General features: G+C 35.8%; 1 protein-coding gene across 1 annotated transcript in view; it reads right to left on the bottom strand.

Moving 5' to 3' along the window:
• Positions 1-18,757, bottom strand: part of ZNF782 (zinc finger protein 782) — a 133,248-nt gene that overhangs the window by 52,583 nt on the left and 61,908 nt on the right. Inside the window, 2 exon segments of the mRNA XM_045468057.1 lie at positions 8,661-10,846; positions 16,364-16,459. Of these exon segments, the coding sequence (XP_045324013.1) occupies positions 8,661-10,846; positions 16,364-16,459 (2,282 nt within the window).

The following is an 18,757-nucleotide window of genomic DNA, read 5'->3' on the forward strand; positions in this document are numbered from 1 at the left end:
GGCTCTTTCTTACAGTACACATTTCTTCTGTCTTGTTTTTTCTTCTTCTGGGATTCCAAATAAGTATATAGTAGACTGTTTGATATTGCCCCATAGGTCTTGGTTGTTCTGTTTTTTCTTTCACTCTTTTTTTCTCAAATTCATTGATTCTTTCCTGAATTTTGTTAAGTCTACTGATGTGTTATCTGTTACTATTTTTTTTTTATTTCTAGTACTGCATCCCATTCTTTCTTAATAGTTTTTTCTCTCTTCTGAAATTCTCCAATTTGCATGTTGTGTACCTTTTCCAATATTGTCTTTATTATTATTCACACTTTAAATTTCCTAATAGTGCCAACTTCATCTGAATTTTTTTCTGATCATTGCTTTGTATTTTCCGACTGTGTGTTTTCTTACGTTTTTGCATGTTTCATACTTTTTAATTTAAAGATGGACATTTCAAACATTAATGCTGGGAGATGAGCACACCCTTCCTTCTCCTAGGCCTTTAATGTGGGGTTTTATGTTCATCTAGTCAGCAGCTGGGTGGGTTTGAAGTTTCTCACTGCTGTAGTTTATTCTCAGTGCACCATAAGGACACTAGTGGTAACTTGTGTTTAGGGTGTGGGCTAAGTTGCCAGAAAATTCTCAGTATTGGTCCCCAGTTTGCCTTCAGTCTTCCCTTTGCACTGCTCCCCAGAGAGAATGTCTCTTGTAGCTCTTCCATCCATATGCCACTGTTACTTGTATGAGATGCTTGTTAGTGTAGTGAGTGTGTTCTATGATGTTCAGGTTAGGCTTCAGTCTCATGCACACACTATGAACCTGGGTCTCAGGTGTATGGCTTTCACAAGTACTCTACCTCTCCAGTATGGTAGGCCTCACTTGTATTTCTCCCTCCTCCTTTATTTTGAGAGGGAGAGCATGAGCAGGGGAGGGGCAGAGAGAGAGGGAGAGAAAGAGAATACCAAGTAGGCTCTGTGCTATCAGCATGGAGCTCAATGCAGGGCTCAGGAACTCTGAAATCATGACCCAGGCAGAAATCAATAGTCGGCCACTTAACTGACTGAACCACCCAGGCACCCCAAGATTTTTTTCTTCTGTTGTGGTGTTATATCTTTTAGTTAGTCAGCTGCAGTCAGTTTCCACCAGAGCCCCAAGGCTACCATTTTTGTTACAATATTTCTTAAAGAATTAGGCTTTTGTTCCACAGGGAAGATAGGGAAGATGGCCTGGGTAGAGTAAGGATCTCTCAGGTAATCTCTGTGAGCACCTGGTGAAGTCTGTAAAGAAAAATCTGAAAGACAGTGTAAACCCCCATGTATGGGGACTCCATGTGAATGCTTCACATTCTTACCATAGCCCATCTCAGTCTTCAGCCTTTCAATTAAAAAATAAAGCTGAATCTCTCAGGTTTAAATGGTGTCTTTGTAACAGGTGCCCTTGTTAAACAAATGCACAAGTTCTGTTTTTTTTTCCTGCAAGCTCCTTGCTTTTAGTGTGGGAGTGACACTTTCGGCTTTCTGCATCTCCAAGGCAAAAGTGAAAGTCTAAACCACTTTATTTTTCATTTATAAAGAGGCACTATTCAAACAAAACCAAAACAGTAACTGATGGAAAATGACAACTTCCTCACCTTCTCCTCCCCACTCTGTTAAATGGAGTTTAGCTTTCTAGACTGATTTCAGTGCAGTCCTGAAAACACAAACACATTTTTCAAAAAGCCCAAAATATGAGCAAAAAATATTCAATTACAGCTTGCTTTTATACTTACATTGTTTTGGGGCGCCTGGGTGGCGCAGTCGGTTAAGCGTCCGACTTCAGCCAGGTCACGATCTCGCCGTCCGTGAGTTCGAGCCCCGCGTCAGGCTCTGGGCTGATGGCTCAGAGCCTGGAGCCTGTTTCCGATTCTGTGTCTCCCTCTCTCTCTGCCCCTCCCCCGTTCATGCTCTGTCTCTCTCTGTCCCAAAAATAAATAAACGTTGAAAAAAAAATTGTTATACTTACATTGTTTTATGGCCATGCTCTTTGGGAAAAATATGTAAAACTACCTCATCTTTTTCCTCAACTGCATATTATTCCATTGTATGGGTGTATCTTTTTTTTTTTTTTAATGTTTATTCATTTTTTGAGAGAGAGCATGAGAGGGGGAGGGGCAGAGAGAGGGAGACACAGAATCTGAAGAAGGCTCTGGGTTCTGAGCTGTCAGCACAGAGCCTGACATGGGGCTCGAACTCATGAACTGTGAGATCATGACCTGAGCTGAAGTCGGACGCTTACCCGACTGAGCCATCCAGGTGCTCCTATACTAGGCAAAGATATAGAACAACTGTCTTAAAGATACTCTAGGAGCTGAAAGAAAACATACACAAAATCAGGAAAATAATGTCAAAATGGAAATATCAATAAAGAGACAGAAAACATAAAAAGGAACCAAAAAGATATTTTGGGCCTGAAGTGTAGCTGAAATGAAAAATTCAACAGAGGATTCAAAAGCAGATTTAAGTAGGCAGAAGAATCTATGGATTTAAAATAAGAGTCTGACCTACCCTATGACCCAGCAGTAGCACTGCTAGGAATTTACCCAAGGGATACAGGAGTACTGATGCATAGGGGCACTTGTACCCCAATGTTTATAGCAGCACTCTCAACAATAGCCAAATTGTGGAAAAAGCCTAAATGTCCATCAACTGATGAATGGATAAAGAAATTGTGGTTTATATACACAATGGAGTACTACGTGGCAATGAGAAAGAATGAAATATGGCCCTTTGTAGCAACGTGGATGGAACTGGAGAGTGTTATGCTAAGTGAAATAAGCCATACAGAGAAAGACAGATACCATATGTTTTCACTCTTATGTGGATCCTGAGAAACTTAACAGAAACCCATGGGGGAGGGGAAGGAAAAAAAAAGAAAAAAAAAAAGAGGTTAGAGTGGGAGAGAGCCAAAGCATAAGAGACTCTTAAAAACTGAGAACAAACTGAGGGTTGATGGGGGGTGGGAGGGAAGGGAGGGTAGGTGATGGGCATTGAAGAGGGCATCTTTTGGGATGAGCACTGGGTGTTGTATGGAAACTAATTTGACAATAAATTTCATATAATAAAAAATAAAATAAAATAAAATAAAATAAAATAAGAGTCTGAGAAACAGAAAGAAAACATATGTAAGAAAAGTGACCAGAGCCTAAGGGACCCGTGGGACACCATGAAGTGTACTAACATACACAATGTGGGAGTCTGAGAAGGAAAAGAGAAAGAGAAAGGGGCAGAAACATTAGAGAAATAATAACTTAAAATTTCCCAAGTTTGATGAAAAAACATGAACATAAACATACCAAAAGCTCAACAAACCCCAATCAGGATAAAGTCAAAGACTCACGCTGAGGCAAATTATAATCACACTTTTGAAAGCCAAAGAGAGAATCTTGAAAGCAGCGAGAGAAGTGAACCATCCTATACAAGGAATCCCAATAAGAAAGTAAGCAGATTTCTCATCAGAAACTTTGGATGCCAGGAGTTGATATATTAAAAATGCTGCAGGAAAAAAGAAAACTGCCAGTCAAGAATCCTGTATCTGTGAAAATCATCATTCAATGAGGCAGAAAATAAGGCATTTCCAGATAAACCAAATAATAAAAGTTTATAACAACTAGACGTCCCTGCAAGAAATGCTAAAGGAAGTCCTTCAGGTGTAAATGAGACCAGATAGTAACTGAAAGTCATATAAAGAATAGAGACTTCTAGTAAAGATAAATATATAGACAAGTATAAAAAGTAGTATTATAATTTTGGTTGATAGCTCTACTTTTTGTTTTCTACATGATTTGAGACTAATGCATAAAAAACCCTTATTAATGGTTTTGGAGACACAACATATGATGTAATTTTGTGACATCAATAACTGAAAGGGGTTAGGGATCTCCATCCCTCCATCCCTGTATAGAGGCAAGAGCTTTTGTAAATTACTGAAGTTAAGCTGATATAGAGTGCAATAACACTAGGAAGTTAAATGTAATCCCCATGGTAACCACAAAGAAATAGCTCTTGAATATGCACAATAGGAAATGAGAAGGTAATTTAAATGTTTCACTAAAAAAAAAGTCTACAAAACAAAAAAGATGAATGTGGAAAATGAGGGACAAGAAACCCAATAAGCCATATAGACAACATACAGCAAAATGAATAGAAGTAAAATAGAAGTTAATTCCTCTTTTTCAGTAATTAAATGTAAATGGAGTACACTCTCCAATTGTGAGAGACTGGCAGAATGGATTAAAACAAAACAAAACAAAACCTTGATCTAACTCTACGCTATTTACATGAGACTTTAGATCCAAAGACACAAATTAGTTGATAGTGAAAGGATAGAAAAGATATTCTATGCAAACAGTAACCAAAAGAGAGCCTGGATACCTATAATATCAGACAATATAGACTTTAAATCAAAAAAAGTTTGGCACAAAATACATTATACATTAATAAAAGGTGCAATAGAGCAAGAAGATCTAACAATTGCAAACAATTACACACATAATAACAGATCAAAATATAAGAAGCAAAAATAGGCAGAATTGAGGGAGAAACATATATTTCTACAATAACAGGGAGATTTCAATATCTCACTGTCAATAATGGATAGTACAACCAGACAGAAGATAAGTAAGGAAATAGAGGATCTATATAACAAAATAAACCAACCAGATCTAACAAACATTTATAGAACAAAATAAACCAACTAGATCTAACACTTATAGAACACAATACTAAACAAAATACACATTTGTCTCAAGTGCACATGGGGTATTCTTCAGGAGAGACCAAATGTTAGGATAAAAATGAAGTCTCAATAGATTTAAAAAGAAAGGTATTATACAAAGGCTCTTCTATGACCATAGCAGGACGAAGTCAGAAATCAGTAACAGAAGGAAAATTGGAAAATTCAAATTTGTGGAAATTAAACAGCATTCTCTTAAACAAACAACAGATCACAAAAGAAATCACAAGAGAAATTAGAAAATACTTAGAAACAATGAAAAGGAAAAGACAATACACCAAAATCAAGGGATACAATAAAAACAGTACTAGGAGGCGGGGGGAGGGGGTGTGTGGTGGTGGTGGTGGTGGAATTCAAAGCCAAATACTATAAAAACATTGGAAAAATATGGCAAAGAGCAGGCTATGCCACACTTATTTTGAAAAATTATATGCATTTCCCCACCAAAACATAGCATATAAAAACATATTACTAGTGTGGTTGACTGTTAGAAGTATCACTCAAGCACTCCTTGGTTTGGTAAATCTGTGACTGACACAGATTAAGTCAGAAAATGCTTCAAAATGGATTGTAGATAATTACTATCATTATGCACCTTTCACAAATGAGGAAAGTGAAGAACATAAAGGAGAACTGATTTGCCTAAGGTCACAAAGGGAGGGGAAGGGGGGAATAAATACCCAAGTAGTAAAGTCAACAAGTCACTTGGTACTGGGTCTCATAATATACTGGGGATTTTAAGTTCACTATGATCTTTCAAATCAACTGTACTGATATGTAATTTATGAAATATAAAGTATATTAATTTTTTGCACATTTTGATGAGTTGTGAACATTTATTCAGCTTTGTAAATGCTATCATAATCTAAATATAGAATATTCCATCACACTAAAACATTCCTTTGTTCCTCTACCCAGTGAATCCTCACCCTCCACTCTTGGGAACCAATGATCTACTTCCTATCACTCTAGATTAGATGTCTTCTCTTGAATTTCATTAATTGAGATCATAGAGTTCTACGTTCTTGTGCTTGGCTTCTTTTCCCAGTCTAATCTCATTGAGATTTATCAATGTTGATACATCCATTAGTAGTTATTTGTATTGCTGAGTGCTATTCCATTGTAAGGTAATATCACTGTTTACACACATTTATCTATTGATGAACATTTTGGTTAATTTGGGGCTACTATGCATAAAAGTTCCATGAATATCTTAATAAAATTCTTTAAAAAAACTATCAAAAAATTTTTGGTATAGTTTTTTATGTTTCTTTGGGGGTAAATATCTAGACCTGAAATTGTTGGTTGTAGGTGTAATACTGTTAACTTTATAAGGAACTATCAAAAGGAACTGCAATGCTATCGCATTACAATTTTAATCTGCACTTTCTTGATTACTGAAGCTTTGGACATCTTTTCTAGTATTTATTAGCTATCTATATATCTTCTTTTGTGAACTGTCTTCCTGTTCTGCCCATTTTACCTAGGTTGTTTGCATTATTATTGCATTATAAAAATTCTTTTTTATTATTAATATTCTTTACATATCATGGATACAGGTCCTTTGTCAGATATAATTGTCAGATCTATTTGAGACATTTTCTCCTAATCTGTGTTTTTCTCCATTTTCATAATAAAATCTTGAAAAGCACTTTAAATTTTCATAAACTCCAACTTATCTTTTTTGCTTTGCTGTTTCATACTTTTTGTTACATCTTAAAAATCTGGTCTCAAAGTGAAGTTACTTTTTTCTCTGTTTTCTAACAAATTTTGTACCGTTAGCTGTTTTGTTTAGGTCTGTTTCATTTTTTAATAAATATTAAATTATGATGTAAACATCAAGGTACATTTAAAACAGATGAATATCCAGTTATTTTCTCACCATTTTTGATCCTTTCCCCATCAAATTATGCTGGAACATTTATCAAAATCCAGTGACAACTTTCAGTTTTAGCTCAGGTAAGTAGAGAGCAGGAAAGAGCACTGCTCCCATCCATAAAACAAAACAAAAAAAAAAACCCCAGCTAGGCAGAATTTAAATTAACAAGTTTTCTTGAAAGCATCAGATATCTGACATTTTAGGACAAAAAACCCCCACAGTCTGGAGAGCTAGGTGCCTGCAGGGAGAAGGAAGCAAGGGCTCAAGCAGTTGCTTAACTGAGCCAGAGAATGCCAAATGCCATACAGAACGACTCTAATAGAAAAGCTAGACAACATCCAAGATCAGATAGGTTATTTCAGCAGAAATACGGAAAGTTTAATAAAATTTAAGTGCTTGAAATAAAAAACACAGTATCATAAGTAAAGAATGCCTACAAAGGGCTCCTCAGTATACTTGACACTTTTGAGAAAACAATCAGTGACAATGAAGATGTGTGTGTGTGTGTGTGTGTGTGTGTGTGTGTGTATGGTTAAACGTGCTTAAATGTTTTGGTGACCCCGAGATAATACAAAAGTACACAGAAAACGTTGTTTGGCTTCTTTGAAGAGACTGTTAGTAACAATGGCCTTTCCTATATGTACATGTAGTATGGGATTCTCACTTTTCAGATACTTTCTGTAAAAGGTTTATTTGTTATTAATCTCTATGTGGCAAAACGTAGCTGATGTCAGAATAGTTAATGAGCAAGGTACATAATTATACTACAACGATGTAGAGTTCCAGTGTACATATTAACTAACACCTGGTAAGTGGTATGCATGTATACAAACCCACACAAAAATTAGAGAACTCAGAAAATAATCACATACATTCAATGCTGTTCAGTTTATGCAATTTATTTCTTATTCTTTTAAAGCTTATTATTCTAGTGAATGTTGTATCAACACTGTTATGTTTCAGTAACTGTCTTAATAATAGATATGAAATAACAGTCTCATAGAACAATGTCTAAGTAAACACCATTACTTACCTTTCACAAATTGATAGATTTTCCCCTTGTAACACATTCTGAGAGAGATTAAAGTTTGATGACTTGTTGAAAACTTTCATACATTTACAATTCAATTATCGATATTTAATGAGAAACCATTTTTTTTTTTTGGTAAAGGATTTCCTATGTATATTCAAATGTTGGATTTCTTCCACTGATATTTACCTGACTGATGAAGAGTTGTGGATATAAACTATGGTCATTCAGGATGTTGTCAGGGGTTTCTCCTGTGTCAGGTTTCTGATATACGTTGAGTTCAGATATCCACAGAAATCATATTCATAGGCTTTACTGAGGGTTGGTGAGTATATGTCAGTATTAAGTATACCCAAATCTGTAACTCAGCAGAGAACAAGTTTATTTCCTTGCCGCAAAAAGTCTGTGTACATGGAGGAGAAAACTCTATTCCAGTCACTCTTTTTCTGTTTCCTTCCATCTTGTACTCTCCCATTTTCAGCATATGACCCCCATGGTTTCACTGAGGGCAATCTCCACTCCATTATGATAAGGGACAGGAGAAAACATTGGGAATTTGAGGGATGTTTTCAACGAGGCTTGTCAATGATCCCCATATTCCACTAGCCAGAGGTTACTAACATGACCCCATTTGGGTGGCACTAGTTGAGAAATTTAGACTAGGTGTGGCATGAGGGAGAGAGGAAATGGTGGGTTTTTGTTTTTTGTTTTTTGTTTTTGTGAACAATTACTAGTCATTATGGCATACGGGGATTACTTCTGTGTAAGTCAAATTGAGGGTTGATTTATAATAGAAGGATTCTCACATCCATTGCCTCATTTTTTGTTTTTATTGATTAGATCTCTAGTCTCTATATATTTTCTGTTGTACTAAGAAAGCTGACTTTTGGCTAAAGGTTATCCAACACTTATTACATTCTCAGGTTTCCCACTGAATCATTTCTCTGATGATGAGGAAGTTTTGATTACTGATACAAAGCTTTCACATTTTTATACATTCCCAGAGCTTTTCTGCAGTGTGATTTTTCTGAGGATTGAGTACAGAGTATTTTTCACATTCATTATCTTTACATTTTCTTTGCTGGCTGAGTTCTCTGATCCATAATGAGGACGGCACTCTGGGTGAAATACTGCCCATAGAAAATATATTCCAAGAATTTCTGTCCTGTTAAGTTCTCTGATGTTTGTGAAGGTTGGTATCTTACAGAGGAACTTGCAAGTGTTGATTGTATTCATAGGATTCTTTCTCTTTTGTATTGTGAGATTTGATTTCTGGCTCAAAGTTTTTCCATATTCTTAACATTCATATGTTTAACTCCCTGTGTGGGCTTTCTGATGTTCTCTAAGGCTTGATTTCTGGCTGAAAGTTTTCCCACATTTATCACATTTATAGGGTTTCTCCCCTGTGTGAGTTCTCTGATGGACTCTGAGGTTTGACTTCTGGCTGAAAGCTTCTCCACAGTGATTACAATTATAGGGTTTTTCCCCTGTGTGAGTTCTCTGATGTTTTCTTAGGACCGATTTCTCACTGAAAGCTTTTCCACACTCATTACATTCATAGGGTTTCTCCCCTGTGTGAGTTCTCTGATGTCCTCTGAGATTTGATTTCTGCCTGAAAGTTTTTCCACACTCATCACATTTATAGGGTTTCTCCCCAGTGTGAGTTCTGTGATGCACTCTGAGGTTTGATTTCTGGCTGAAAGCTTCCCCACAATGATTACATTTGTAGGGTTTCTCCCCTGTGTGAATTCTATGATGTCCTCTGAGTTGTGATTTTTGACCAAAAGCTTTCCCACATTGATTGCATTTATAGGGCTTCTCTCCTGTGTGAGTTCTGTGATGTTTTCTTAGACCTGACTTCAGTTTGAAAGCCTTCCCACATTCATCACATTTATAAGGTCTTTCCCCTGTGTGAGTTCTCCGATGATTCCTTAGGCCTGACATGTGGCTGAAAGATTTTCCACATTCATTACATTCAAAAGGTTTCTCCCCTGTGTGAGTTCTCTGATGTACTATGAGGATTGACTTATAGTTGAAAGATTTCCCACATTCATTACATTCATAAGGTTTCTCCCCTGTGTGAGTTCTCTGATGTATTCTTAGGCCTGACTTTGCACTGAAAGCCTTCTCACAACCATCACATTTATATGGTTTCTCTCCTGTGTGAGTTCTCTGATGTTTTCTTAGGCGTGACTTCTCACTGAAAGCTTTCCCACATGTGTGACATTCATAGGGTTTCTCCCCTGTGTGACTTGCTAGAGACTGAATCAAAAATGAATTCATAGAGCAGGATTTTCCACATTCATTACATTCATATGGTTTCTCTGTTATAGGAGTTCTCTGATGTATGTTGAAAGCTGACTGACAAACTAATGTCTCTGTACATGTGTCATAATCAGATCTGTCTGTTGTGTGAGTTCTCTGATGCACTGGGAGGGCTGAATTACGGTTGAAATTCTTTCCATATTCAAAGGGTTTCACTCCTATGTCAACTTTCTGATGTTCTCTAATTTGTGATTTTTGGTTGAAAGATTTCCCTTCTGTGTCAGTTTTCTGAGTGACCCTACTGAAATTATTTCTGTTTTCAGTACATTCATATTCATTAAGCTCATAATGACTCTTCTCCTCTGGATTATTGCTATGAGAGACCATAAAAGTTGACTTATCACATTGTTTTCCCCCAAATTTATTAAATTTATAAGATTTCACTTTTGGGTGGGTACTCTTAGATGTAATGAGGACAGTCTTTTCAAGGAAAGCTTTTCCACATTCATTGTATTCAGAAGCTTGCTGCAAAGTCTGAATTGTCTGATACTGAGTAACCTTCTCTTTATGACTAAAGGCTTCCACGTTTTTACTACAAACAAAAGACTTCTCTCCAGTATTAGTTCTTCCCTCTTTAATACTGAGGAGCCATTTCTCACATACATTAAGCTCATGAGCCTTCTTTCTTGAATACTGACAATGTGGAGCCACTGAGCTGAGATGTAGGTAAGCAGGTCCTGTACTGTCAAATTTATAGGGCATTGTTCTTGGAGTTAAATTGTTTATGTCCAGATTACATGGTTTTCCTGAAAACTCTTCCTCTGTAGTCAATGATCTGTTGGTGAATAAAACTTGCCACAAATATTTGCCTTGGTTTTCTAGGCTCTTCTCTGAGAGTTGACTAGGTTGGTATTCTTCTAAAAAATGAGAAAATTAAAAATACTTTATGATATTTAACACACTTATGGAATGGGACATAAAGATACATGCCCTATTATGTATTTGACTCCTTGGTTTCTGGCTAAGTTTTGCAACAATACAGTAATTCCAAGTGCATATTCTCTCTTTTTTGTAGTAGAAAAAGAGAAGTAATTAGAAATAAATAAGAAGAAGATATAAAGGAAAGGAAAAACTGAGAATGGAGAATATATTCAAGAGAGATGGATCTTGGAAACAGAAAAGAACAGAAAAAAGCAGAGAATGGGATGAATTTAGCAAAGATTATGGCATTAAATAGATTAAAGGCCTTCAGTGGATTTATCTGACATAGAATATGCATTAGGAAAAAATACCAGAGTCTAGGTTCTTCGTGAAATACAGATTGCAATGGGAGCATAATCATTAGTCTATATGATTCCAGTTGGAGCTCCATTTTTTCCAGTCTATACAACAACACTAAAATTAACTTATAATGGCACCAAATTTCTCATGGTGAAAAAAATAATTCTACTTGTCATGCTTTTATTCTCTCTGTATATCATTCAGAAACAAGTGTATCAGTAGAAGTATGAAAAGAAAAAATGATGGGAGTTAAGTAATTTTCCATCTATATTGGGAATCACTGCTCTATCCTGGTTCTCATACCTTGGTATATCAGAGTTGTTCAATACTGACTATCTCTTGGTCATCAAACTTTAACTTTTCTCTTTTCAATGTGCTTGCTCATAATTTCCCCCAAAATACTTTCCTTGCTCAATCCTTGATTCTGTTTTTCAGCATATCTAGGTATTTTTTTTTTTTTTTTTGACCACAAGAACCTAAAGGATCATGTTCCAAACTGGCCCTAAAAACAAGTATCTTTTGTATTTATTTACCATATGTTTCCTGTGCATATTTAACATTTATTTTCCTGCTTCTACCCACACTTCTAGCAAAAATGTCAGGCCTATTGTAAAAATATGTGAAGGCCTTGAAAACAGTGCCCTAGGGACCAAGAGATGAAAGATTTAGGTGATTTAGGGAAAGAAAGTTTCACATTAACTGCATGAACATTATGTGTTCTGGCTATCATTCTACCAGTTCACAGTATTTTCTGCTCTAATCTTGATAAGATATCAGTCCCCATTACTTGGTTCATTTCCATATAATTTTATATTTATAAGTTTCCGTAAATTACCCTCCATTCTAGCCTTAGGACTATATAGAATCTAGATGTCCTTCAGGCACAGCAAAGCTATCTTCCCCAAACTTAACAACAACAACATCAACAAAAAGGCTTCTAATATCTTCTCACAAATTTAAGCAACATTTATTTTAAAACCTGACAGAAGTATCATTCTGCCTATATCATTCATTTTAACAAGGAATATAGAGAGCACCCATCGTGACCCATGATTTGTAAAGCAAATTACCGTAACTGAAATCAGGAGGCATCTTAAAATTGATGGCAAGTCCATAGTTAAATCAGCAGCATTTTCTTTTTCTTGGATGTACTTATAATACTGGTTCATTTTTTAATTAACAGCACCTTATATGATATGAAATATATTTTATGTAGTTTTGCTCACTTTTCCAAAATGAAACCCTCACTGTGATATTCTTTGGATCCTTCTCTGATGTAAAGTCAGTGGTCCATAAAAAGCAGTGTGCCTCAGAATTACCTAGAGAATTACCTAGAGAGCTCTGCACATATAAGGGCTCAGATCAATTGCTGACCTACAACTGAGAATTCAAAAGTCCCAGAAATTTTACTTGGGCATTGCATTTATGAATGTCTTCTGTATGAATAAATATGAAATAGTTATCTCCGCCTGGGTTTGGAATCAATCCACAATGTTATTAAAAAATATTTATCATATGATGTGCATATATATATATATATATATATATATATATATATACACACACACACACCAGAGTAAGGATAGATAAAACAGACCATCCTTTTGGGGGCGAGGGGATCTCATTTGATAACCATATGCTATCTGGCACAGATATCTCATTATCTTTGACACATCCATCAAATGGGTTAGAAGTTTACAAAAGTAAGAGATAAAGTATAGGCTAAAGTATTCCAAGGTTATTTTACAGAAATAGGAATCTGTTCCAAATTTTATGAGTAATGTGCTTTCTTTCCTTTTTCTGGCCGAGGTTAGCTACATTATTTATTTTTATTCCAAAACTACCTTTTGCTTTATAATTTATACCATTATAGTTTTTATTATATCTTTTGCTTTGCTTAAGATTTCTTTTACAACTCTCTCACTTGTTAAAATAAGTACACTTGACCCTTGAACAACACAGGGCTTAGGGGTGTTGACTCCCACTTGCAGTTGAAAATCTGTGTATAATTTCTGACTCCCCAAAAACTTTCCTAATAGTCCTATTGGCCAGAAGCCTTACCAATAAGATAAACAGTTGATTAACACAAATTTTGTAAGTTACATGTGTTATATACTGTATTCTTATAATAAAGTAAGCTAGAGAAAAGAAAATATTAAGAAAAAAAATATATCTATAGTACTGTACTGTATTTATTGAAAAAACAAATCCATGTATAAGGAGATCAATGAAGTTCAAACCTGTGTTGTTCAAGGTCAACTGTATATGAGACTAAAAATTCTGCACTGCTTTATCTACAGTCCAAAGTTTGTAATTAAAACATGTTTTTCATTAAAAAAAATTTTCTGGATATTGTATAATTTTGATTTACCTTTTGGTAAAATAGGTTTTAAGTTTATTAATTTATTTTTGAGAGAGGGAGCATGAGGGAATACAGGGAAGGGGCAGAGACAGAAGGAGAGAGAAAGAATCCCAAGCAGGCTCTGCACTGACAGTGCAGGGCTAGAACTCGTGAAGTGTGAGATCATGACCTGAGCAGAAATCAAGAGTCAGGTGCTTAACTGACTGAGCCACCTAGGTGCCCCGATAAAATAGGTTTTTAAGATATATATTCATCACTGATTTTAAGATAGAGGAATTTTAACTTTTCTCATATTGTTTGCAATTTACAGTGTTACTGAACAACAGTATCTCTACCTTGTGGAATTTATTGATGTTTGTCTAAAATGCTTGTACATTTTCTCAATATTCCAAAGTCATTTAAAAGCAGGTTTATTTTTTGTTTTCAGAATAGAGTTTTGAAAGACACTTAATAGACTCATTTTATAAAGTATGCTATTTATACTTTCTAGATCAGAGGTTGGCAAACTTTCTCTGTAAAAGGCCAGAGAATAAATGTGTCAGGCTTTGCTGGTCATATAGTCTCTGTTGCAATTATAGTTGACTCTTGAACAACATGGGGTTTAGGGGCACCAACTTCCACCCCCACCCCACGACGTAGTTGAAAATCTGCATTACAATTTTTGACTCACCAAAAACTTAACTATTAATAGCCTGCTGTTGACCAGAAGCCATACCAATAACATAAAGTCAATTAACACGTTTTGTATGTCACATTATTATACCCTGTATTCTTTTTTATATACTGTATTCATACAATGAAGTTAGCTACAGAAAAGAAAATATTAAGAAAATCATAAGAAAGGGCAAATACATTTATAGTGCTGTACTGTATTTATTGAACAAAAAATCCACATAGAAGAAAACCTGTGCAGTTCAAACCCATGTTACTCAACTCTGCAGTGTGAATACATAAACAAATGGATATGGCTGTGTTGTAATAAATGTTTCTTTACCAAAAAAAGCCGCAGGCAGGATCTGACCTAGGGATAGTTTCCTGAGCACTATTCTAGACTCCACTGGGTCTGGTATGAAATCAGAGCGGCATATTAAAGTCTACTGCATCTAATGTACACCTACTTCTCCTTATAACTCTTGCTGTTTCTTGTTTTGAATCTTGATAATCTATTTGGTGCACCAATATTCAAAACTTTCACATATCCTTTAAACATGATCTTTTTTAGTTTTATCAAACTGTCCTTTTTCTTCTCTGTTTTTGACGTGATTTTATTTTACATTTTGGGCTTAACAATTCATGACTATATTTCAAACTTTGTATGTTACTTTTTAGGCATATCTCTGATACAATCTGGTGGCATGTTATCTTAATAGGTGAATTTAGTTCATTCACATATTAGTTGATATGGCAGATAGATTTACCTTACTGTATATTAGATAGTATATTTGCACAGCTTTTGTGCAGAACACTTAACACAGCAGGCCTGAGATTATTACCTTAGAAGGTGTGCTTGCAAGATTAATCCTTGGCCGGCATCTGGGAATTTAGATTTTGAAATGGTTCCCAAGAACCTAGTCGCTAATGAACTTTCCAGGTAGACAACATTTCACATGTGTTGCCACATTCACTGCTGGGGCGATGGAAGCTTGCACCTGTTTCCTCTGGACTTTGTCCATTTTCTCTTTGCTAATTTTGCTTTGTACCAATCATTTCACTTTATAAATCTTAGCTATGAGTATGACTATGTGCTGAGTAAGAGAATCAGTGAATGTAGTGGTTGTCCTGGGGACTTTTTTTTTTTTTTAATTGAAGTATAGTTGACACACAATTTATCGGGGACTCTTTATACAGCTTTATAAGAAAATTTTCTATCTTTGCTCAAACACGTTTAACTTCTAATAATTAGGAAGGATGCAGTTTGCTCCAGGAATTATCCTTTCCAATTACATTATGTAATTCCTTAATCATCTATTTATTTAGATGGCTTCTAGTAATTAATTATTATAGAATGATAAAATTATAGTTCCTGGGGTGCCTAGATGGCTTAGTTGGTTAAGCATCTGACTTTGGCTCAGGTCATGATCTCACAGTTCATGTCGGCCTGACAGCTTAGAGCCTGGAGCCTGGAGCCTGCTTCAGATTCTGTGTCTCCCTCCCTCTCTGACTCTCCACTGCTCATTCTCTCTCAAAAATAAATAAACATTAAAAAAATTGAAAAACATCATGGTTCCTGGGGCACCTGGGTGGCTCAGTCGGTTTAGTATCCAACTTCGCCTCAGGTCATGATCTCATGGTCTTCAGCCCATGGTTTGAGCCCCACATTGTGCTCTGTGCTGACAGCTTAGAGCCTGTAGTCTGCTTCAGATTCTGTGTCTCCCTCTCTCTGCCCCTCCCCCACTCACACTCTCTTTCTCTCTCTCAAAATAAATAAACATTAAAAAAATAATTATCATTCCTTTCTCTTTTCTGATCTGCTGACTCTCAAGTTTAGTTGTTTTATTAACTTTAGTTTCTATCTTTTTTACTGTTAAGTACGCAAAATTCGTTACTTTTCAGCTTCAAATGGGATACTTAGCTCCCATCTTTTAAAGATAAGAATATAAACATGCTTACAATCCATTCCTTGTGTTAGCTGGTCCCTTCCACATTTTATTAGATCAATTATTTTTATAATTTCAAATGTAAAGGCCTGTAAAAAGGACAGTACTGCAAAATGTTTCAAACTGCTCACTTCTAGCTCATCACTTTGTACCTAATTTTCTTGGATGCCTTCTGCCAGTATTCAATAACTCACCTGGGGAGACTTTTCTTAGAAATTCTTTCTTAAATAACCATGGGTCTTCTCCTTGCTCCAATGTGAAGATCAGTTCTGGTTTTGTAAAGCAGTACCCTGTAAAAGGGAAATAATTTAGCACTTGAGTTAGCTGCACAGGTTTCATTGTTTCAGAATGTGAAGGAAGGTATAGTTTCAAAAGTGGAACATTCAGGGTGTTCATGACAATTTTTGTGAGGGGGGAAGTGATAACAAAAAACATTTTTTAAGGCTCATCAAGGATCTATCTTAAAACCCCGAATCACAAGCCTAAGTGATGTTAAATTCTAAAACAGTTAATGCCTGTGTTTCAAACAAGATTTCAGAAGGACTTCCCAAACTTGCCATAACAGAGTGAAAGGAACGGATTTACCCCTCCATAGCAGAATTTAAAAAAGCATACAAACTATATAAACTGGTTTTTAGACTTCAGACACCAGGCAGTCTAGTGGGATACTTACAAGAGGAAAACTAAGGAGGTGAGTCCTATGATTATCACACATCAATAAAAATGAACAGGGGCGCCTGGGTGGCGCAGTCGGTTAAGCGTCCGACTTCAGCCAGGTCACGATCTCGCGGTCCGTGAGTTTGAGCCCCGCGTCGGGCTCTGGGCTGATGGCTCAGAGCCTGGAGCCTGTTTCCGATTCTGTGTCTCCCTCTCTCTCTGCCCCTCCCCCGTTCATGCTCTGTCTCTCTCTGTCCCAAAAATAAATAAACGTTGAAAAAAAAAAATTAAAAAAAAAAAAATAAAAATGAACAAACGTTTAAAAAATTTTTAAAGAGGGACTCCTGGGTGGCTCAGTGAGTTAAGCTTCCAACTTCAGCTCACGTCATGATCTCATGGTTCATGAGTTTGAGCCCCACTGGGCTACTTGCTGTCAGTGTGGAGCCTGCTTCAGATCCTCTGTCCCCTTCTCTCTCTGCCCCTCCTTCGCTTGTGCTCCCTCTCAAAATTAAAATATAGCATTAAAAATTGTTTTTAAAGAGAAAGGAAGAATTGTATTTGAACCCAAGTTAGGACAACTGCTGATACACAATCTTTACAAGGATGAGAGTGCTCCAGGGAAGGAACATTTGGTGCACGGTTATATATGTTCTTTACATAGTCACAAATCAAGAGGAAGGACATTCCAGAAAGCTACAGACTTTATCTTATGTTTTTATTATGTGCAAGGTTGTATGACTTTAATCTTACGGGAACCAGGGAGAGTTTTTTGTTTTGTTTTTCTTATCTTTATGTTTGGAATGTTCCTTATTTATTTATTTATTTATTTATTTATTTATTTATTTTTTATTTGAAGCAGATGTACGCTTGGGGCAGAAATAGAACCAATGCTTTGAGGTTTTGCCAAGTCATTTTTACCTTGGTAAATGTTAATGCATAGCTTCCCTGGAAGCCCAGGAGCAGGGCCCACAAATATTAAAAGTTGAAAATTTCCCTTATCACACAGCTTACTGCCCAGAAGACTTTACATCCTACATAACAAAAAGATCCAAAAAAAAAAAAAAAAAAAAAAAAAAGCCTGGCTGACTCAGTAAGTTGAAATGACATAATTAAATTTTTAGGAATCCATGACAACTAGAATTGTTACAGATAAAACAGCAGAAAAGAAAAAGGTATAGTGATATACAGTCTTAGAGATTTGCAGAAGCGTCTCCTAACTTGTGCAAGTATGTAAGAGATACTTAAGGTTGGGGAAAGACCAGTGAATCAGAGTAGGCTGAAAAAATCATCAAAGCATAAACAAATGTAGGAAGTTTCTGCTGCACTAGGCAGGGTAGAAAAATCTCCTACTTCAAGGCCAAGTGGGAAGAATACCAGAAAATTGTCTTTTGCTTAAAAGAGGAGCCAATTAGTCCTAAAGTGAGCTCTGAATCTAATGTAACAAAGCTTAAAACAAGCCTTGAAATGATCAAATTAATTCCAAGTAACTTAATTATACATCAGAAAATGCCTCAAAAGATTTAAAATAATACAACAAAACTAGAAACTAACAATATAAAGTTCACAACACCCAGCGGCCAATAACAAATTACGAGTTATGAATAGAAGGATATACAACTCTTATTGAGGAGAAAATCAATCAGTAGCAACAGAGTAAGAAATAACACATGATAAAATAATCAAGGCCATTTAAAATTGCAAATATACACCATATGTTCAAGAGAAAGAAAAACATAAACATGACGAGAACAAAAGAGAACTTACTTAAAAATTTCCAAACTAAAATCCTAAATATAAAAAATATCTGAAATGAGAAAACCAACCAACCAAACAACAAACAAGAAAACACTAAATGGGATTAAGAAGAGAATAGATACCACATAAGGAATGATAAATAACATAATGGACACTTTAAGGCATAGCAAAACAAA

The sequence above is a fragment of the Leopardus geoffroyi genome, chromosome D4 (assembly GCF_018350155.1).
Source record: "Leopardus geoffroyi isolate Oge1 chromosome D4, O.geoffroyi_Oge1_pat1.0, whole genome shotgun sequence".
Lineage (NCBI taxonomy): Eukaryota > Metazoa > Chordata > Mammalia > Carnivora > Felidae > Leopardus > Leopardus geoffroyi.